The sequence below is a fragment of the Coenobita brevimanus genome, chromosome 29 (genome assembly GCF_032717465.1).
Source record: "Coenobita brevimanus isolate Jiangsu-jjx chromosome 29, ASM3271746v2, whole genome shotgun sequence".
NCBI classification, from domain to species: Eukaryota; Metazoa; Arthropoda; class Malacostraca; order Decapoda; family Coenobitidae; genus Coenobita; species Coenobita brevimanus.
The window spans coordinates 28,919,799-28,943,151 of NC_136982.1; the positions used below are offsets into that span (position 1 = coordinate 28,919,799).

General features: G+C 44.0%; 1 protein-coding gene across 3 annotated transcripts in view; it reads left to right on the forward strand.

Annotated features, from left to right (window-relative positions):
* Positions 1-23,353, forward strand: part of SecS (Sec synthetase) — a 203,652-nt gene that overhangs the window by 97,723 nt on the left and 82,576 nt on the right. For all 3 annotated transcript variants that reach the window (XM_080268681.1, XM_080268682.1, XM_080268683.1), the window contains 2 exons: positions 3,149-3,249; positions 7,479-7,600. In XM_080268681.1, the coding sequence (XP_080124807.1) occupies positions 3,149-3,249; positions 7,479-7,600 (223 nt within the window). The remainder of the gene's footprint in view (positions 1-3,148; positions 3,250-7,478; positions 7,601-23,353) is intronic.

Consider the following 23,353-nt stretch of genomic DNA (forward strand, 5'->3'; position numbering starts at 1 on the left):
TGGATGCAACCTTCCATTTCTAGTATATTTTGATAAAGAAGCCAATTTTTCTCCAATATTATATGTAGATAAATCAAAAAATATCCTATATTCAGCAAAGTAACACAAAAATTGTATTACAGAGGGTAATTTAAGTTGACCCCACTTTTGCATTTTACATTAAGTTATCTGGCAAGCGGTGGCATCTTTTTCCAGTTTGTGGGGGCTCCTATTTTGCTAGGTACTAAAATGCATGTATGAAATTTGGTACTTATGGCAGTGCTAAGTATATCTGGTGTGACTTTAAAAAAAAATAATGTCAACCAATTTTCTGTTAATGATCTGTGATGAGCATAATATAATAGAAATAAGCTGTTCAACTTTATTTAAGAAGTGGCACCAGCGTCCATACAGGACATGTCTTTACGAAACTTCAGTACATATTAGACCTGCACAGTGCACATGACGGACTCAGTCATGAATCTACTACGAGCCCAGAAGAAAGTGCTTGGATTTACTTAAAAATGGGCAAACCACAATATTCGCAGAAATTAAGAATGGCGTGGCTAAAAGACGAAAAGTACAAAAACTGGCTTCTTAAGGTCCCTGGAGATGATAGAAATGGATTTTGTAAAATTTGCAAGTGTACTGTGCAAAACTGTGTGACCTTGAGAAACACAAACACAAACAAACATAAGAAAGCTGCAGAGCCCTTTATTAGAGTGTGACACACAGTTCTCCCATTTAAGAAACTTGGTGAAGCAAAAAGTGGAGAGAACTCTGGCCCAGTTTGACCAGTTGATTAATATTGACCTATTTCATCAATATTGTGCAGAAAAAACTGCTATAACTTAATTTTAAAAATGTGGGGGAGGGGGAGGAGTAATATTAGCAACTTTTGATAGAATGGTTAGCGACTTTTAGGTTCGAGCATAGCGACATTTGAAAATGTGAGTTGGCAACCCTGATTCCTGTGCCACTCAAGTCAACCCTCTGTCCACTATCTGCCTCCACATGTGCTGTGTGTTAACTTTGCCCTTTTTTTGGCCACCTGACCCAGCCTAACCATGCCGCGCTACCGTGACTTAGTAAGATGGCGGAAGAGTTTGACCCAAGAGCAGAAGTTTGATGTGATCAAGCAGAAGGAGAGAGGAGAATATAATTGTTCCATCGCCAAAAAGTGCCAAGTCAACGAGTCAACTATTCGTCTGACCCAGCACTTGTTATGATGGAAAGGTACCTGGTCATGTACTGCAACCAATGTAAGAGGGAAGAGGTTCCAGTTGACTCTATAAAGACACACAAACTCTTCAGTTCAAGTTGAGGAATTCTCCAGTGTTTGTGGGTACTGAAGTCATTTTTAGGTAGGCAAATGTCCTGGGAAAAATCCCGGAAAATTCCCCCAAAAGGTGAAGTTGGGGCTGGCTTGGGTACCATGAAACCCTTTAACACGTAAACATATGGCTGTATAACGTGGAATTTTCATAAAGCAGGACCTACCGGGAACAATATTCGTGCGTTATTTGAGAGGTGACTGTATTCTCAACAGTTACATCCTTTACAAAGAGGTTGTGGATAAGAGTCTTGCCTTACACAAGTGTGAGAAAAAACAGGCATGGCAGCTCTTTAAAAAGTATGGAACTGTTAAGGTTGGAAGTGGAAGGAGGCAGGTGCACCATGTGCTGCTGACTGAAAGGTTGGCCAGTGCACAGTACCTGGGAAGGCATTATCTTGTCAATCTGGGCCTAACACCTGCAAGGCGAGTGATGCACAGGCATTGTCATGTGTGTTCAGCGACAAAATGTCGGCCCATTGCATGCAAGGAAATGGCCGATCAGTGTCCTGAGTGCAAGATTGCACTTTGCCCTGAGTGCGTTTTTGTGTACCACCATGAACATGAATTCTAAGCACAGGTGTATGGGAGCATGTTTGTAAATAGTGGACAAAGACAAGGACGTGCTGTGTGTTTGTGTGTTTTTTTAAATGTTTTGTCGGAATTACATTAGTCAAAGTTGATGTGAAGTGGTTGTAAATATGCCTAGTAACCCCACCAGTGAAAGAAATCCTTATTCACGCCTGAAGAAAACTGCTTTATGTGGTACTACTTAGACTTATTTCTTGCCATTGTTTTATTGTGCACTGTAAGTGATATGTTTCATACTTGTGATATGAAGTGCTGGTAGAATAAGTAATACAGTATCTTAACATAATTAGTGAGAAAAGCATTAGCCCCATGCCAAGAAAGTGTGCCAAAAAGCCCAACCAGTAGTACAAACATCTACCTCAATGTTTAGAATAAGGTATTCATTACGCTAGTGCATGATAGCCTAGGAAAAAGTGAAATGGAAAGAAAGAAATTTCCTCTAAAAGTGTTTCCAAAGTGCTAAGTTGTAAGACAGTGAGGGAAAAAATGGGTAAGTATTGTATCCTTCACCTTCTCCCACACACGAACTGGGCAAAGTGCATTGCTGTTACGGCTGGAAAACCATATGTGAGCCACATGTACTGGGTGATGACTCATAATCATAGCTGTGAGTAAGGAAAGTGGGGGAGATTGGTTACTAAAAATTGAAAATTCCATGGCAAGAGGTCGGGCAGCATTACAAATGCAACACTCTCCCCTGGAAGTCAGTGATACAAACGCTAGCCAGAGTGCAGCTGCTGAGCCTGAAGTCTGGGGCGTGCGCAATGGGTCGAACACATCCCGACTCACACGCTATGGGTAACCTGTCTTCTTTGTGTCCCTACTCATCAGCAGGACCACCTGCAGACCTTGGGATGCTTTCACTCACAAGAAGAAGAGTTAATGAGTAATATGTTTTTTTATTTATTTATCTTACTGCTATACTTTCCGAGATATTAAGGTTTGAATAAAAGCAGCTTTGGAAAAATTGTCCATACTGAGAGGCTGGAGGCAGTAAAATTTGCCTGCTGTTTGGGAGTTAAGATATAGGTCTTTCCATGAGAACTACATTATTAGTCTGTTACGGTATTCTTCAGGGTTGTTAATAGTTGTTATTTACTGAGCATGATAATGTTTCAGTTTCTTTCCATTAGAACTACTGTATTATTATGCTACTCATTTCCTCAGGTTTGATAATGATTCTGGTTAATTGGTACAGTATTTTTGCTGGACAGGTAGTAATATTTTTATTGTTTGATATTGCAGATTGGGCAGTTATGTGCAAAATACAACATCCCTCACATTATAAACAATGCTTATGGTTTGCAGTCATCCAAATGCCTACACCATATTCAGCAAGCATCAAGGTAAGGCAGGTAGGTAGGCTTTGACAGAGGGGAAGGAAAGGGTGAGAGGTAAAGAGCCAGGTAATGAAGGGAAGAGAAAGTTTGAAAGCATGAAATAGTGATGAAGTAAGAACAAAGTCAAAGATAAAGCATACAGTACTAAAAGGGTTGGCGGAGAGTTAGTGCCCCTCCCTGGAAAACAACTAACTAAAAAAACAAACAAACAAGCCTCGGACAAGGACTGACCAAACGATGACGACCAAGGACCGGACAAAGGACATGGTAATTGGAACTTGGAATGTAAGGGGAGTGAATGATGAGGTGAAAGAGAGAGAGATTGTCCAGGTGCTTGAGGGTGCGAAAGTGGATGTATGTGGAATAACTGAAACAAAATGGAGAGGAGAAAGTGTGAGAGAAAGGGAGTATGGATTGGGTATTTGTGCAGCAGTAGGTGAGAATGAGAGGGCAAAGGAAGGAGTATGTATAGTTGTGAGTAAAAGATGGAAGAGGAGCATAAGACAGTATGGATCATTTGGGTCAAGGATTGTGTGGGTAAAGTTGAAAGTTGGAATACAAATGTGGGTGATTGTGTGTGTGTATGCGCCAATGCAGGATCATGCTAGAAGAGTGAGAGAAGAGTTCTGGACAAATGTAGAAGTGTGCATGGAAAAGTTTGGAAGGAATGAGAGAGTGTTTTTGATTGGTGATACGAATGGTAAAGTTGGGAATGTGAAGGTGGATGGAATAGTTGGTGAGTGGGGTGTGCCTGCTGAGATAGATGAGAATGGGAGTGCGTTAGTGGACATTTGTGCCGGGAGGGGGTTGGTGATAGCCAATACCCTCTTCAGGCATAAAATGATTGACAGGTATACATGGCGAGTGATGAGAAGGGTGTGTGGTGAACTGAATGAAAGGAAGGCAATGATTGATTATGTGTGTGTGGATGAAAGGATGCGAAGATGTGTAATGGATGCAAGAGTTTATAGAGGTTGGGGGAGTGGACTTTCTGACCACTACTTGGTGGTGGTCAGAATTAAAATTCAAGTAAGATGGAGGAATAGAAGAAGGGAAAGACAAGAGGAAGGAGTAGTTGCAAGGAGAGTGGAAAGGTTACAAGAGGATGAGAAAAAGGCAGAGTATAAGAGAGAAGTGGAGGAATGATTGGGCAAATATGAATTGGAGCAGATGGGAGACGTGGAAGCTGTGTGTAGGATATTTACAGAAGAAATATGTGCAGCATGTGATGTGGTGTGTGGAAGGAAGAGAAGACGGAGGGAGGTGCAAGGAACAGCGTGGTGGACTGAAGAGGTAAAACAGGCTGTGGCACAAAAGAAGAAAGCATACAATGAATGGATGAGAAATAGGGGCGTGGAAGAAGTTGAGAGGCGGAAGAGAGAGTTATATGTAGAAAGAAAGAGAGAGGTGAAAAGATTAGTAAGAGAGAGTAAGAAGAGAGTGGATGAGGAATTTGGAAGGAATTTGAGTGTAAAGTGGAGGGACTGTAAGAAAATGTTCTGGAGAGAGGTGAAAAGAGTAAGACAGGTTGGAAGTGAAGTTAGCAGGGGAGTGAAAGATAAAAATGGTAGATTACTAGTGGAGAAGGGAGAAAAAGTGAGTAGATGGAGAGAACACTTTAAGGAATTGTTGAACGTAGAGGATGGAAGTAATGCGAGTATAAGTGGCTGGGGAATGGCTGGGAGAAGGAGGGAGGTGAGAAGACAGGAAGAAATCAGTAGAATAGAAGTTGTGGAAGCAATGAAGAAAGTTAAATTGGGGAAAGCCCCAGGAATTGATGGAGTGTGTGGTGAAATGCTGAAGCATGAGGGAGAGATAGTAGTAGAATGGATGTGGAAGATGTGCAGATTGTCCTGGGAGGAAGATAGAGTTCAGGAGGATTGGAAGTCAGGTATAATTATTCCCTTGTACAAAGGAAAAGGGGAAAAAGAAGTGTGTGGTAATCATAGGGGCATTTGTCGTCTTAGTATAATAGGAAAAGTGTATGGTAGGATACTTATTGACAGAGTTAGAGAAAGAACAGAGAAATTAGTTGGAGAAGAACAGGGAGGGTTTAGGAAGGGAAGAGGTTGTGTAGATCAGATATTTATTCTTAGATCTTTAGTGGAAAAGTTTCTAGAGAAGGGAAAGAAGTTGTATGCGGCTTTCATGGATTTGGAGAAAGCATATGACAGGGTGGATAGACAAGGATTGTGGAAAGTGTTAAGAATATATGGAGTAGATGGGAAGTTGTTGAATGCTGTGAAGAGTATGTACGATGGTGCGAAGGCTGCAGTGCGTGTGGATGGTGAACTAAGTGAATTTTTCTCTTTGAAAGTTGGTTTGAAACAGGGATGTGTCATGTCTCCATGGTTGTTCAATCTGTACATGGATGGGGTAATAAAAGAGGTACAAGGTAGGGTAGTGGATGTTGGAGTGGCCCTGGTGAGAGAGGATTGTGTTTGGAAACTCCCTGAACTGTTGTTTGCAGATGATACTGTGTTGTTGAGTGAAGACGAAGGGGAGCTGCAAGGCTTGATGGATGAGTTTGGGAGAGTGTGTAAGAAACGGAATCTAAAGGTGAATGTAGGGAAGAGTAAAGTGATGGTCTTTGAGAGAGGTGAAGTCAGTGAATGTACAGCGAGGTTGGATGGTGAGGAATTGGAAAATGTGAGTATGTTTAAGTACTTGGGTAGTGTGATGAGTGAGGATGGAGGTTTGGAGGGTGAAGTGCTTGAAAGGGTACAGCAGGTAAGAAAGGTTGCTGGTTCTTTGAAAGCAGTGATAAGAAACAGGGAAGTGAGCATGGAAGTGAAAAAGTTACTACATGACATTATTGTGATACCAACTCTAACGTACGGAAGTGAAGCTTGGACGTTGTTGGAAGGACACAAGTCAAGAGTGAGAGCAGTGGAAATGAGTTATTTAAGAGGAGCCTGTGGAGTCACATGGAGAGACAGGCTGACGAATGAGGATATAAAGAAGCGTTGTGGTGTTGATGTGGATGTGATAGGAAGCGTTATGAGGAACACACTGAGGTGGTTTGGCCATGTGGAGAGGATGGAGGGTGAAAGACTGACGAAGAGAGTGTATGTGAGTGAGGTGGAGGGGGGAAGAGGGAGGGGTAGGCCGAGGATGAGATGGAGGGTGAAAGACTGATGAAGAGAGTGTATGTGAGTGAGGTGGAGGGGGGAAGAGGGAGGGGGAGGCCAAGGATGAGATGGAGGGATGGGGTGGAGAGGTATATGAGAGAGGGGGGTGTGAGTTGGGAGCAGAGCAGTGAAATGGCGGGGGACAGGGCGACTTGGAGGCGATTTGTTTGTGGCCACCCCAATCGGGATTGAGGCGTCTGGCAATAGATAGATAGATAGACATATGCTCATCTAACCCTGTGTTACCCCATGAGGAGCATAGGAGCCCAGGGCTAGGCAAGTTGATCCTGACATTTAAGATGAGAGTGACAGCATCACTCATCCCTGAGTGGCGTTACATGAGTAATAAACCCCAATCACCCCTTGGAAATAAAGTGACACATGCTCAGTCTGGTTGGAGCGCCTCAATTACCGAATAAAAGAGAAACAGCGAGGGACGGAAATATTAGTCTCAGGCACCAGTCCTCTCCCTCCTGCAATTCAACTTTGTAGGAACTTCATTGAAAGCAATATTTGTGATAATGACAAAAATATTGATTGGCATAACAGTAATACACCTCAGCCATTCTACTTTTTAGTTGTAGAAGTATCTCTAGGAGCAGCCCTGTCCATCTGTCCATGACCAATAAGAATGAGATTAGGAATTACTGAATGGATAGAACTGAATACATTGAAATAGTATAGACATGTACGAAGACCCCACGCAGATAGTGTGCCAAAGTTTGTGAAAGTGAGAGGTAGACAATGTGGTGTGAATGAAGAGATTGGTGTAGTATTGATATACTAAGAAGGAAGAGGGAGAGAAGTGTTTGAGAGAGTGAAAGGTGTTGAGGGTAAGGTAGTTTGAAGGTGTTTCCATCATGGCCATCCTTTGCTCAGGGGTTCTCAGGAGGGAGCTCGGCATTAGAGATGAGGACAGTGATGATAATAATTATGTGATGGTGAATTCTTCCTCCCTCCCATGTAGCTGCTTTGAATCTTCCTGCTGGTATTCTGTGAGTGTTCATTTCTGTGTTCTCTGAGGCTTTGTGGAGGGTGAGAAGTGTTATACTCTATATAAATATGAATATTGGCATTACAGTTGCCACCATCTTTCTTTCACAGACTTGGCCGAGTTGATGCCTTTGTTCAGTCAACTGACAAAAATTTGATGGTTCCTGTTGGAGGTTCAGTTGTTGCTGGGTTTGATGCTGCATTTGTAGCAGAGATTGGAAAGACATATCCTGGTATGTATTAACCTTTTTTTCAGTTGTAAGTTTTCATTCATTCATTCATCCAGTCCTACATTGCCCCATGAGGAGCGTAGGAGCCCGGGGCTAGGCAATTGGTCTCGACATTTAAGATGAGAGTGACCAGCCTCACTCATCCCTGAGTGGCATTACATGAGCAATCAACCCCAATTGCTAACAATTATTTCCCATTTTTTGTATCAGCCGTGGCTCAGTGGGTTTGAGCGCTCTGGTCTGGTCAAAGGGTCAGTGGTTCGAGTCCATCCAAAGGTCATTGGTAGACATCAGGAAGGGCATCGGGTCATAAAATGCTCATCATCCAATCCTACGTTGCCCCATGAGGAGTGTAGGAGCCCAGGGCTAGGGAGTTGGTCCTGACGCTTAACCCTCTGAGGCACGTTGATGCGAATCGTGTTCTTTGTGGTTTGGCATATAAACGCATGAAGACGTGAATCGGGTTGTTAAGCAGAAAAAACGCTGTCAAAAGGAAAGTTTTTGGCCAATTTGCATCAAATTTTGGTGCATTCTAGTGGGTGCGTCTCTCTTCCGAGCTAAACATTTGGCAACACTCTGACTGCTCTGATGAGGCAATGCACAGCAGAAAAGCCTCAGTATCTCACGACCAGGCGGGCTGAAGAGTAGCGCTGGTGTCAGTCATCTCTTTAAAGCCCTATTCACACTACAGGGGCAGTCATGCTCCAGTCACACTCCACTCTCGCTTCGCTTACGGTCCTGGTGCATTCACACGTCCAGTCCGCTCTCGCTTCACTTACGGTCCCGTCATCCCCTGTCCATCAACAGGAGAAGTGTCACCACCATTGATGGAGGATGTGTGCTTTTCACGAGCTGAGTTGGCAATGATCGCCATTGCACTGGATGAAGAAGAGGAAAGAAGAAAAAGCCGGAAAAGAAAGAGTGTGGGTTCCTCCAATCTTGCAAGATAGGAAAAGTGAAGGGGAATTCCATACACTGTTTCTTCATCAGATTGATGATGAAAGTAAATTTCACAGCTATTTTAGAATGAACATTGGACCATTTGAAAAAATACCGTCAGAACCTGAGGATGACCTGAAAAAGGAAAACACATCATTCAGAGGGTGGAATCAAGACTGGAGCGGAGCGAGACCGTGGCAGGTGTTCACACTGTTGGTTCGCTCCTCTCACGGTCCACTCTCGCTCCTGTCAAAATATCTTTTGAATGGATCGTGAGCGGAGCGTTCCTTGACCGTTACTGCCAGTGTGAATGCTTCCACTGAAATGCATGTAATGATATTTGACCGAACCTTGAGCGGAGCGCGACCGTCCCTATAGTGTGAATTGGGCCTAAATCCACCATTTTCCCCCCTCCCACCTGAGGCAGAAGCCATTATTGAAATATTGTGATTGTACAGTTTTTTGTGTCTATGGAACGTTGATATATTGTTTGTAAAGCATTGGGGCCTGTTATCAGCCGTTAGGCCTAGAGGCAGGAATGTGGTTTGTTATAACGGGGTTTCCACTCTACTTCACCCTGCCCGTAAATGGTGTGAGTATTTTACCTTTATAATGAAGCCAGTACTTATATTTTGTGAAACATATAGTACCTGGATTAGTAAAATAACTGACCTACCATAGCAGGCATTATGTATGCCATAGAGATATGCCATAGTCTCAAAGGAAACAAGCGGTCATGTACGCCATTGAGTCAGGAAGTGAATAATAGAGGAGATTGGGATGGAATAATGTGATAGTGTTTTATATTGCATATGCTTCAGTGTGAAATATATGTATAAAATAGTGCAGTGAGTGTTCGTGTGAGGCAGTTTGTGGAGTGAGGAGGAGATGCAAGGGTGTGCAAGGGACAGCATGGTGGAATGATGAGGTGAAACGAGCTGTGGAACAAAAGAAGAAGCCATATAGTGAATGGTTAGCGAGTAGAGGTAGGGGAGAAGATGAGAGAGACAAGAGAGAGGTTTATGTGAGCAGAAGAGAAGTTAAGAGACTGGTGAAGGAGAGTAAGAAGAAAGTGGATGAAGAGTTTGGGAGGAATCTGAGTGTGAAATGGAGGGAGAGTAAGAAATTGTTTTGGAAGGAGGTAAAGAAAGTAAGGCAGTGTGAAAGGGGAAATAGTAGGGGAGTGAAAGATAGGAATAATAGATTGTTGGTGGAGAAGAGAGAGAAATTGAGGAGATGGAAGGAGCACTTTGAGGATTTGTTGAATGTAGAGAGTGAGAGCAGTGTCAGTATAAGTGGTTGGGGAATGGCTTGGAGAAGAAGAGATGAGAGGAGGGAGGAAGAGATCAGTAGGGCGGAAGTAGTGGAAGCGATGAAGAAGATTAAGTTGGGAAAGGCCCCAGGAATTGATGGAGTGTGTGGTGAAATGCTTAGGTATGGGGGTGAGATTGTTGTGGAGTGGATATGGAAGTTGTGTAGATTGGCTTGGGAAGAGGGAAGGGTTCCAAAGGACTGGAAATCAGGTATAATTGTTCCTTTATACAATGGAAAAGGGGAGAGAGAAGTATGTGGTAACCATAGGGGTATTTGTCTTCTTAGTGTGACTGGTAAAATATATGGCAGAATACTCATTGATAGGGTTAGGCATGTGACACAGGAGCTAGTTGGAGAAGAACAAGGGGGATTTAGGAAGGGAAAAGGGTGTGTAGATCAGATATTTGTTCTAAGATATTTTGTGGAGAAGTATCTAGAGAAGAGAAGGAAAGTGTATGCTGCCTTTATGGACTTGGAGAAAGCTTATGACAGAATAGATAGGCAAGGTATTAAGAATATATGGAGTGGAGGGGAAATTGTTGAGTGCTGTGAAAAGTATGTACGAGGGAGCTAGGGCTACGGTGCGAGTGGATGGTGAGCTGAGTGAGTTCTTTGATCTCAATGTGGGATTGAAACAGGGTTGTGTGATATCTCCATGGTTGTTTAATATATACATGGATGGAGTTGTAAAGGAGGTGCAAGGTAGGGCAGTGAATGTGGGGGTGGCCCTAATGAATGAGGGTGAGATTTGGAAGATTCCGGTGTTGCTGTTTGTTGATGATACAGTATTGTTGAGTGAAGATGAATGGGAGTTGCAAGGTTTCGTGAATGAATTTGGGACAGTGTGTAGGAGGAGGACTCTGAAAGTTAATGTAAACAAAAGTAACGTTATGGTGATTGAGAGGAATGAAGTCACAGAGTGTGCAGTGAGGTTGGATGGTGAGGATATGGAGAATGTGAGTGCATTCAAGTACTTGGGTAGTGTGATGAGTAACGATGGAACTTTGGGGGATGAAGTGCGTGAAAGGGTACAGCAGGGAAGGAAGGTTGTTGGTACACTGAAAGCAGTGATGAGAAATAGGGAGATGAGTATAGAAGTTAAGAAATCACTGCATGATAGTATTGTGATCTCTACCCTGATGTATGGAAGCGAGGCGTGGACCTTGCAAGAGAGGAACAAGTCAAGAGTGAGAGCAGTGGAAATGAGTTACTTGAGAGGAGCATGTGGAGTGACATGGAGGGACAGGTTGACGAATGAAGAAGTGAAGGAACGTTGTGGGGTAGATGTGGATGTGGTTGAGAAGATTAGGAGAAATACACTGAGGTGGTTTGGACATGTGGAGACAATGGAGAATGAAAGACTGACTAGGAGGGTGTATGTAGGTGAGGTGGATGGAGGGAGAGGGAGGGGTAGACCGAGGATGAGGTGGAGGGATGGAGTTGAGAGGTATATGAGGGAGGGGGGGGAGAGTTGGGGGGAGGGTAGTCAAATGGTGGGTGACAGAGCGATTTGGAGGCATTTTGTCTGCAGCCACCCTTTGCTGGATAAGGGCGTCGGGCTATAGATAGATAGATAGGTAGCTAGACTGACTTAGCTCAAACGTAGCGCAAGTATCAGAGACAACAAATACGTCACACAACCACAGACTTCAGTGAAAAGGTATTGTACCAGTCTCAGACAGTGCTATATTGCTTATGGTCTAGTGTGAATCATCGTTTTTTTTTTTTTTTTTTTTTTTTTTTTTTCCATTCGTTTTTAAAGGCTCCAACATGCTTGCATGTGTCGGCCTTGGTAACCTGATGGCAGCTCTCCACGCTGCACGATCCATTGCAGCCTCCCTGTCCAGTCCCCTAACCCTGAGGTCACACTTAATGACCTCATCCCATGTCATTTTTGGTCTACCCCTTGTAACCCCACCCACAATATTAACACTTCTCATCTTCCTCACCCAATTATCATCCCCCATCCTCTCCACATGTCCAAACCATCTCAATCTACCTCTCCTCATCACAACACCAATACACTCCAGTCCCATCCTACCTCTCAACTCTTCCATCGTAAACCCAGCTCCTCCAGGCCTTGGACGCAGGGACGCACTGCACATCCACCTAATCATTGTCATTTCTGTACGTCTGAGCCGACGAATATCTTCCTCCTTCACTGCCCAGGTCTCACTACCATACAGCATTACACTCCTAACACATGCTGCATACAAAGACCCATTAGCACGTAGGGAGAGTCCTCTCATTGTCAGGAGAGGCAAGAGCTCCCTGAACTTCTTCCAACCACTTCTCACCCTTGCCACAGAGCTAGTTCCAGCCCCACCTCCAGCACACAACATGTCTCCTAAATAACAAAACTCTTCCACACACTCAAGAGATTCACCAGCAGGTTCAATCCTTTCACGTCTGACAATCTCCACCTGCTCACCCCGACACGCCATACACATAAAATCAGCATTATCTCGCAGTCTACCTCTGATACCACTACATCTCTTATGCACCCATTTATCACACACATCGCACAAGATGGAATTACTTCCCACGCCCTTGTGGCAAACTGCACATGGCCACTCTTCCTCGTCTTTGACAGTACCGCCACCAACCCTAGATATCATCACTTTTGTTTTATCTGCATTTACCCTTAAAGCCTTGTGCCCCATACCATCTCTCCACTTCCTAAACCTTTCCTCCGCCTCCCTTTCGTTCTCTGCAATCAACACCAAATCATCAGCGTACAACAACTCCCATGAAAGTCCGTTTCTAAAGTCACGTGAAAGGGCTTTAAGTACCATGATAAATAACATGGGACTCAAGACTGACCCCTGATGCACACCAACATTCACAGAAAACTCATCGCTCAAATCTCCATTCACTCTTACCTGGGTGTGAGCACCCACATACATAGCCATAACCACACTAACCTGCCACTCCTCCAAGCCAAGCTTTCTCATTGCCCACTTCACCACCTTTCTAGGGACTCTGTCAAAAGGCTTTTCCAAATGAATAAAAACAAAATAAAGATCCCTTCTCCTACCAATATATTTTTCCTGAAGCTGACGAACAATGAATATGGCATCAGTGTCCCCCTACCTGGCATAAACCCAAACTGCATCTCATCAATATTCACTGTTTCTCTAATCATACCTTCTAAAACTCTCTCCATTACCTTCATTATCTGATGTAAAAGCTTTATACCTCTATAATTTCCTCTTTCCAGGGCATCACCCTTCCCTTTATACACATTTACAATTACACTCTTCAGCCAATCATCTGGGACAACACACTCATAAATAATCCTATTTATCAGGTCAGTGACTAAACTCACCCCTATATCGCCTGAGGCCTTCAACATTTCGGCAGTCAACCCAGACACACCTGCCGCCTTCCCCACCCTCATCCTGCCTACTGCCTCACTCACAGTAGCATCATCAATCAAAGGCCAAGGGCCAGACACTGGATCTGCTGGCTCCAAACCTTCCCTGTCCCAGTCAAACTTCTCATTCAACAACCGGTTATAATGCTCTCTCCATGCATCTTTAATATCCTCACTGTTCACCACTACCCTTCCTTCATCATTCTTCGCACACTGCTCACCTATAATATCCCGATTATCCCTCTTCACTTGACCTGCCGCCCTAAATATCATATTTTTCCTTTCTCCATGATTTAGGTTATCAAGTAAAAGTCTCTGTGACTCAGACTTTGCCCTGTATACCTCTCTTCTAGCCCTATGCTTGGCAGCCAAATATTCCTCTTTGCTACCACCCTTCTTCCATTCCCGGAAAAGCCTTCTTTTCTCCTTAATTGCAGCTTCTATACCCTCATCCCACCACCAAGTTACTTTATGTCTTGGTGGTCTTCTTGTCCAACTGCATGTTACATCAGTAACTCTCAAGAAATTGTTCTTGAGGGCTCTGTGCTGTTCATTAGCGCCTCTGTCAACAGCTCCCTGTTCAGCCACCACTCTCCTCAACTCGCTATAGAAGGCATCCCTTACTACTTGGTTTTTCAGCTTCCATAGTTTCCTCCTAGGTACTTAAGTCCTCTTTTTCATCACTTGTTCTTTAAGCACCATATCACAAATCAATAGTTTGTGCTGCTGCACACACTCCTCACTTCCTATAACTTTAACATCCCTCACTAACCTCGTATCGGCCCTCCTAACCAGAAAATAATCTATCTGACTGCTGTTTCCCCCAGACTCATACGTAATTAACCTACTGTCTCTTTTCCTAAAATGTGTGTTGCACACAATCATGTCCGTTGCCTCCCCAAACTCGAGTATCCTTTCCCCTCCTGCATTCCTTATAGCACACGCACATCCCCCATGCACTCCTTCATAACCTTGTGCTGCTTCACCTACATGACCTTTTAAGTCCCCTCCCAAAATCACTATCTCATCATCCCGCATACCACCCACTACACGTATTAAATCATCCCAAAATCTATCTTTCTCTGCTTCATCCAATCCTGCCTGTGGAGCATATGCCGATATAATCGCAGCTATCTTTCTACCCAACAGAATTTTCACTACCAATATCCTATCGCTTACTTTCAAAACATTCATAACATATTCCACCCATTTCTCTGCAACCATCACACCAACACCTCCATATCCGTCTGTCCCCCCTGCCAAATCAACTTATAGCAACAGTCCTTCCCAACAGTCTTTCTGGCTGATCCACCCCTGTACCGGACTTCCCGCAAGCACGCCACATCCACCCAACTCCTACTGAATGCCTCAACGACTTCCCCTGCTCTTCTCCTCAAACCTCCCACATTCCATGAACCCACCGTCATCCCCATGGGTGATTTACTGTCCTCAGGCTTGCTTTGAAACTTATTTTGTTTTGTCATCTTCAGTATTAATGAAGGGGGACAGACATAGCACAGGTCCCACTCACTGCACAGTCCCAGGTCCAGGCAATGGATCTGGGACCCCTAGCCCACCAGCTTACCAGTGGCTGTGGTAGTGGCCTCGGGGCACCCTGCCAGGACAGCTGCAGGGACACCCTCCAAACGTGCCTTGGCACTGCGACTGTCCCGCCATTATACACCCACTGATAGGGCAGCCTCCTGGGGTGCTACTCCCAGGTTCGGGCCCCTCTCTACTAGGCAGAAGGAGCAGCCTGGGAACCGCAATGCCCTGTACCCTCTAGCACAGGCCCGAGCCCCATCTTGCCCTGGACCCATGATCTATGCCGGTGAAACCCCCGCCACGCCTTCCCCCAGAAGTCCGCCACTAGGTAGCGGGGGCAAAATTTTCTGGCTGCATGCCCTTGCTGGTGCCAACCCCTGTATCGTAGTGGGATACGTTGTGTGAAATGCAAAGTGCATGTGGTGTAGTGCATAGATAGTTAGAGGAAATGTTTGGGAGAGTATGCTGGTCTACTCTCCATGTTAGTGTCACACTGAAAAGGTCAGCAAAGGGGGATGGTTAGATAGCTAGTGAAACAGGAGCTCCAGCTCTCCCTATCACCAGCATTCCCATTCCCCTCGGGAGTACTACCCTGTTCGGCCCATGCTACGGCCTCCTCCTACCAATCATAGGAATAAAATAGTGCAGGAAGTGTTCCCCGAGAAATATTGCATGCATTGACTGACTTAATGAAAACCTAGCACAAGGATCAGAGACAAGAAATATGCCACACATAATACGTTATGTCGTGCAGCGAATGTTCGTCAAGAAGTCTATTGTGTGCATCGCATGTGTAGTGCAAGGAGGAGAGAACATAATATGCCACACACACACACACACACACACACACACACACACACACACACACACACACACACACACACACACACACACACACACACACACTACCTAACTCCTCGTCTTCAAACCCTTCAAGGTTCTGTCAGCATCTCAACACCTCTGGAGGAAGTGAGTTATCCGTATTTTGTTGATTTGTATATTGACTTATTTCTATATTTCTATAATTTTTACACAAATAAGTATTGTTTTTTACATATACACTTATGAGATGGAAGAAAGTTCAGCTTCAGTATCACTACCTAGCAAAAAGACTGGTAGCCATGTCGAGTTTCTGAGAGCATGATCAAAAAGCTTATGATATTTTACGTGTATACTTTGAGTAAAAAAGAAAATAGTGAAACCAAACGAGCAAAAATATGTAGATGTGGGTGAGGCACAGAAAGGGAGTGTTTTTATCTCGTTTCTGGGCGAGGAGGAGTATTCTATGTTTGTCGTCCATTTACTCAAAAACTATTAGACATATCAATTTCCTGTAAGAACCATGATAAAGAGCAGTAAATTTTACGTATGTACAGGACATAACAATGTAATATCTGTGATAAGAATTCGTTGTTACATAGGTGGGAATATAGCGTATGCTTTGCGTGCATGACGAAAGTAACGCACGGCTGTGAGTACCCAGTCGTTTTTGGCGATTTACTCGAAAACTATGAGGCATTTCAAAACCTGGAGGTGCTCGTAAGAAAGCTCGTGAAATTCTGCACAATAATATGCAATAAAAACATAAAGTGTGCAAGAAAAGTTCTTCAGAAAAGCTCCCTGAATTTTCTTTAAAAAGTGGCCTTCAGTTTTTGGCTATTTTCTCGAAAACTACAAATCGTATCACCAACTGGATATGTCTCATTTGAAAGCTGATGAAATTCTCTTTGATCTTTTACTCATGGACAATGTTGTAGGAAAGTTGTTAGGATGGAGGGTTGAGATGGACAGCTTAGGATGGGGACATACTATCTGGCTCGATGCCGAATGGATAGCTGATTGGGGTTACCAATGCAATATCTGGCATTTTGCAATATCTGGGGGGGGATTTGGCAGAATTATGTCATATATTTGAGAGACTACTGTATTTTGATAGTAAATTATATTGGAGGAACCTTTATCATTCCTTTCATGTCTGCCATCCTCTCCTATTTCTCCCATCTTTCCTCTCACTTTTTGTTGCTCTTCTTTCCATTTCAGGTAGCTGTACATTGAATGACAAGCCTGATGGTTTCCTGTAAGCCAGGAAACCATTACAGTGCTGATTGGTAACCATATAACCAACCCACACCTGTTCTCTAGGTGTCAACAAGTGGGTTGACGATGAGTTAGTGCCCCTCCCAATAAAATCACAAACTCAGAGACAAATGGCATCTGGCTATAGATAGAGAGATAAAATAATAATGTATATTACAAATATAACATAGTACAAATATATGGCAGTTAACCCCTATGTGGCCATGGGTCCAGAAGTTTACATGCACCCCAGGCCGACACCGGGGCCATTTTCTGAAGTTTCGAAGATTGATTTTTTTTTCTTGCCATATTGAAGAGAAAGTTCAGACGCACCTAACAGTGCAAATCCCAGCTTCCTAGACCCATTCCGTGGCTTGCAATGGACACGAAGTTTGCAGAAATATTGGCACCTGATATCCATTGCTGTGAGGTGCAGCCGCACTGCAACATTACACGCATTGTTATCATTTTTTTTTTCGGTACTTAAATGTTACGCATCTATTGGATATGATGATATCAAATTATTTCAGTACATAATATACCAGTATTAGGATTGGCTCGAAAAAAAATTATTGTTAATATTTTTTCACCTTTTTGATATAAAATATGTTTATGGTAGTGTCGGGTTATGTTTTAAGTTATCGTTGTGCCTATGCTTGGAAAAGGGAGTGAAAGGGCTGAATTTTCAGTCCTAAATGAGAAAATTGCCCATCCCCTGAGGCTAGGCTTTCCCACGGGGGATGAAAGTGGAGGGTCAAATCCAATCAGGAATATGGGAGTTGAGTTGCATTTTGCCGCTCCCACACCACGTGCATGGCTAAAAATAGAATCATAATGCAGGTTCAAAACTACGAATAAGTCTAATCATTGTGAATAGAGAGACTAAGTTGAAATAAATACAGTAATCCCTCCACTATCCAATGTAATAGAGCCAAAGGCATGTCCGGAAGGTGGCTTTGTATGGATAGTGGGCCCCTGCTTCCTGGACTGGTACTTATGGATCCTAACCCAGCCTAACTCACTACTGGACATGCATAGCACCTGTTCGAGACCCTGTTCACACAAATAAGGAACAGAAAGTATGAAATAAATGAAAAGGAACCTGAGAATGAGAAATTAGAAGTGAGTATGGAAAATATTTAGCAGTGTACCCACTGGGGGTAGGGGGGTTTTTCAAGAATACTCCCCCAGTATCCCTGCTTGTCGTAAAAGGAGACTAAAAGAGTTGGCGGAGGGTTAGCGCCCCTCCCCGGAAAACAACTAACTAAAAAGTCAAACAAGAAGCCTCGGACAAGGACTGACCAAACGATGACGGCCCAGGACTGGACAAAGGACTTGGTAATGGCAACATGGAATGTAAGAGGAGCGAATGATGAGGTGAAAGAGAAAGAGATCATCCAGGTGCTTGAGGGTGCGAAAGTGGATGTATGTGGGATAACTGAAACAAAATGGAGAGGAGAAAGTGTGAGAGAATGGGAGTATGGATGAGGTATATGTGCAGGAGTAGGTGAGAATGAGAAGGCAAAGGAAGGAGTATGTATAGTTGTGAGTAAAAGATGGAAGAAGAGCATAAGACAGTATGGATCACTTGGGTCAAGGATTGTGTGGGTGAGATTGAAAGTTTGAATACAAATGTGGGCGATTGTGTGTGTATATGTGCCAACGCAAGATTGTGCTAGCAGAGTGAGAGAAGAGTTCTGGACAAATGTGGAAGTGTGCATGGAAAAGTTTGGAAGGAATGAGAGAGTGTTTTTGATCAGTGATATGAATGGTAAAGTAGGGAATGTGAAGGTGGATGGAATAGTTGGTGAGTGGGGTGTGCCTGCTGAGGTAGATGAGAATGGCAGTGCGTTAGTGGACATTTGTGCTGCGAGGGGGTTGGTGATAGCCAATACCCTCTTCAGGCATAAAATGATCGACAGGTATACATGGCGAGTGATGAGAAGGGTGGATGGAGAACTGAATGAATAGAAGGCAATGATTGATTATGTGTGTGTGGATGAAAGGATGCGAAGATGTGTAATGGATGCAAGAGCTTATAGAGGTTGGGGGAGTGGATTTTCTGACCACTACTTGGTGGTGGCCAGAATCAAGATCCAAATACAGTGGAGAAATAGAAGAAGGGAAGGACGGGAAGAGGGAGTATTTGCAAGGAGAGTGGAAAGGTTACAAGAGGATGAGAAAAAGGCAGAATATAAGAGAGAAGTGGAGGAACAATTGGGCAAACATGAATTGGAGCAGATGCGGGACGTGGAAGGTGTGTGCAGGATATTCACATGAGAAATATGTGCAGCATGTGATGTGGTGTGTGGGATGAAGAGAAGACGGAGGGGGGTGCAAGGAACAGCGTGGTGGAATGAAGAGGTGAGACAGGCTGTGGCAAAAAAGAAGATAGCATACAATGAATGGATGAGAAAAAGAGACGTGGAAGTTGAGTGGCGGAAAACAGAGTTATATGCAGAAAGAAAGAGAGAGGTGAAAAGATTAGTAAGAGAGAGTAAGAAGAGAGTGGATGAGGAATTTGGAAGGAATCTGAGTGTCAAGTGGAGGGACCATAAGAAAATGTTCTGGAAAGAGGTGAAGGGAGTAAGACAGGTTGGAAGTGAAGTTAGCAGGGGAGTGAAAGATAAAAATGGTAGATTCCTAGTAGAGAAGGGAGAAGAAGTGAGCAGATGAAGAGAACGCTTTTAAGGAATTACTGAACATAGAGAATGGAAGTGATGCGAGTATAAGTGGCTGGGGAATGGCTGGGAGAAGGAGGGAGGTGAGAAGACAGGAAGAAATCAGTAGGATAGAAGTTGTGGAAGCAATGAAGAAAGTTAAATTGGGGAAAGCCCCAGGAATTGATGGAGTGTGTGGTGAAATGTTGAAGCATGGGGGAAGAGATAGTAGTAGAATGGATGTGGAAGATGTGCAGATTGGCCTGGGAGGAAGGTAGAGTTCAGGAGGATTGGAAGTCAGGTATAATTATTCCCTTGTACAAAGGAAAAGGGGAAAAAGAAGTGTGTGGTAATCATAGGGGCATCTGTCTTCTTAGTATAATAAGAAAAGTGTATGGTAGGATACTTATTGACAGAGTTAGAGAAATAACAGAGGAATTAGTTGGAGAAGAACAGGGAGGGTTTAGGAAGGGAAGAGGTTGTGTAGATCAGATATTCATTCTTAGATCTTTTGTGGAAAAGTTTCTAGAGAAGGGAAAGAAGTTGTATGCGGCTTCCATGGATTTCGAGAAAGCATATGACAGGGTGGATAGACAAGGATTGTGGAAAGTATTATGAATATATGGAGTAGATGGGAAGTTGTTGAATGCTGTGAAGAGTATGTGTGATGGTGCTAAGGCTGCAGTGCATGTGGATGGTGGACTGAGTGAATTTTTCTCTTTGAAGGTTGGGGTTTGAAACAGGGATGTGTCATGTCTCCATGGTTGTTCAATCTGTACATGGATGGGGTAATAAAAGAGGTACAAGGTAGGGTAGTGGATATTGGACTGGCCCTGGTGAGAGAGGGTAGTATTTGGAAACTCCCTGTACTGTTGTTTGCAGATGATACTGTGTTGTTGAGTGAAGACGAAGGGTAGCTGCAAGGCTTGGTGGATGAGTTTGGGAGAGTGTGTAAGAAATGGAATCTAAAGGTGAATGTAGGGAAGAGCAAAGTGATGGTCTTTGAGAGAGGTGAAGTCAGTGAATGTACAGCGAGGTTGGATGGTGAGGAATTGGAGAATGTTAGTACGTTTAAGTACTTGGGTAGTGTGATGAGTAAGGATGGAGGTTTGGAGGGTGAAGTGCTTGAAAGGGTACAGCAGGGAAGAAAGGTTGCTGGTTCTTTGAAAGCAGTGATAAGAAACAGGGAAGTGAGCATGGAAGTGAAAAAGCTGCTACATGACAGTATTGCGATACCAACTCTAACGTATGGAAGTGAAACTTGGATGTTGTTGGAAGGACACAAGTCAAGAGTGAGAGCAGTGGAAATGAGTTATTTAAGAGGAGGCTGTGGAGTCACATGGAGAGACAGACTGTCGAATGAGGATATAAATGAGCGTTGTGGTGTGGATGTAATAGGAAGCGTTATGAGGAACACACTGAGGTGGTTTGGCCATGTGGAAAGGATGAAGGGTGAAAGACTGACAAAGAGAGTGTATGTGAGTGAGGTGGAGGGGGGAAGAGGGAGGGGGAGGCCGAGGATGAGATGGAGGGATGGGGTGGAGAGGTATATGAGAGTGGGGGGTGTGAGTTGGGAGCAGGGCAGTGAAATGGCGGGGGACAGGGCGACGTGGAGGCAATTTGTTTGTGGCCACCCCAAACGGGATTAAGGCGTCTAGCAATAGATAGATAGATAGTATAGGGTACATGAATGGCAAAGTTGGGAATGAATGAGTGGATGGAGTGGTTGGTCAGTGGGGTGTGCCAGCTGAAATAGATGGGAATGGTAGTGCTTTGGTGGACATCTGTGTTGGTAAGGGGTTGGCAATAGCCAACACCTACTTTCGGCATAAGATGATCCACCGTTATACATGGAGATTAATGAGGAGGATGGATGGTGAACTTGTTGAACGAAAGGCAATGATAGACTACGTGTGTGTGGATGAGTGAACGAGAAGACAAGTGTTGGATGCAAGAATGTGGAGAGGGTGGGGGAATGGAGTCTCGGACCATCACTTGGTGATGGCCAAGGTAAAGCTGCCAAGAAAATGGTTGAGGAGACAAAGGGGAAGACAGGAGGAAACAGCTCCTGTTAGAAGAGTGGAGAATTTGCAAGATAGGGAGAAAATGGCAGAGTATAAGAGCATAGTGGAGGAAAGATTGGGAAGGTATGAGCTAGAGCAGATAGAAGGGGTGGAAGACGTATGTAAGATATTCACAGGAGAGATTGGCGCAGTGTGTGAGGTGGTTTGTGGAGTGAGGAGGAGATGCAAGGGTGTGCAAGGGACAGCATGGTGGAATGATGAGGTGAAACAAGTTGCGGAACAAAAGAAGAAGGCATATAGTGAATGGTTAGCGAGTAGAGGTAGGGGAGAAGATGAGAGAAGAGAGAGGTATATGTGAGCAGGAGAAGGGAGGTGAAGAGACTGGTGAAGGAGAGTAAGAAGAAAGTGGATGAAGAGTTTGGGAGGAATCTGAGTGTGAAATGGAGGGAGAGTAAGAAATTGTTTTGGAAGGAGGTAAAGAAAGTAAGGCAGTGTGAAATGGGAATTAGTAAGGGAGTGAAAGATAGGAATAATAGAGTGTTGGTGGAAAAGAGAGAGAAATTGAGGAGATGGAAGGAGCACTTTGAGGATTTGTTGAATGTAGAGAGTGAGAGCAGTGCGAGTTTAAGTGGTTGGGGAATGGCTGGGAGAAGAAGAGATGAGAGGAGGGAGGTAGAGATCAGTAGGGCGGAAGTAGTAGAAGCAATGAAGATCAAGTTGGGAAAGGCCCCAGGAATTGGAGTGTGTGGTGAAATGCTGAGGTATGAGGGTGAGATTATTGTGGAGTGGATATGGAAGTTGTGTAGATTTGCTTGGGAAGAGGGAAGGGTTCCAGAGGACTGGAAATCAGGTATAATTGTTCCTTTATAGAAAGGAAAAGGAGAAGGAGAAGTATGTGGTAACCATAGGGGTATTTGCCTTCTTAGTGTGACTGGTAAAATATATGGTAGAATACTCATTGATAGGGTTAGGCATGTGACAGAGGAGCTAGTTGGAGAACAAGGGGCATTTAGGAAGGGAAAAGGGTGTGTAGATCAGATACAGTAAACCCTCATTATACAATGCCTCATTGTACGATATTTCGCTTATACAATGTCAGAATTTTAGTACCCAATGCCTACTATACAATGGGAATGATTTGCAACAACGATGGATCATCCGCGGCTCAGTGAACAGCGAATGTGCAAACGCAACAAAAACGTCCTCACACTGTCGGCATTGGACCACACACACTTGTACACCAGTCCAGCCTCATTAGCTAGCCCTGCCCGGCCAGCTAGCCCAGTCTTATCGATTGGTCCAGCCCCATCAGCCAGCCCCACCCAGCCAGCTAGCCTAGTCTCATCCACCAGTCCAGACTCATCAGCCAGCTCCGTGCAGCCAGCCAGCCCTGCCCAGTCAGCTAGTTCTGCCAGTGATGAGTGAGGGCTGTGAGGCCCTAACTGTCCCTTAGCCTCGGAGGGGACATCAACAATCCTATTTACTTAAGTAATAGTAAGAACTACTGTATACTGTTATTTTCATGTTTTTCCCCTCTTTATTCATTATTAATGTGTTACTTTACATGTTTAAACATAAGGATATTTCATGTATGTGAGTGTTAAGGTGTGTGAATGTGCGAGTTTAGGCAGGTCTGGGAACGTATCCCCATTTACTACATGTTATAACAGGTTCACTATACAATGGATTACTATACGATGGGGTTTTCAGGAATGGAACCCCATCGTATAATGAGGGTTTACTGTATTTGTTCTAAGATGTTTTGTGGAGAAGTATCTAGAGTAGTGAAAGAAAGCGTATGCTGCCTTCATGGACTTGGAGA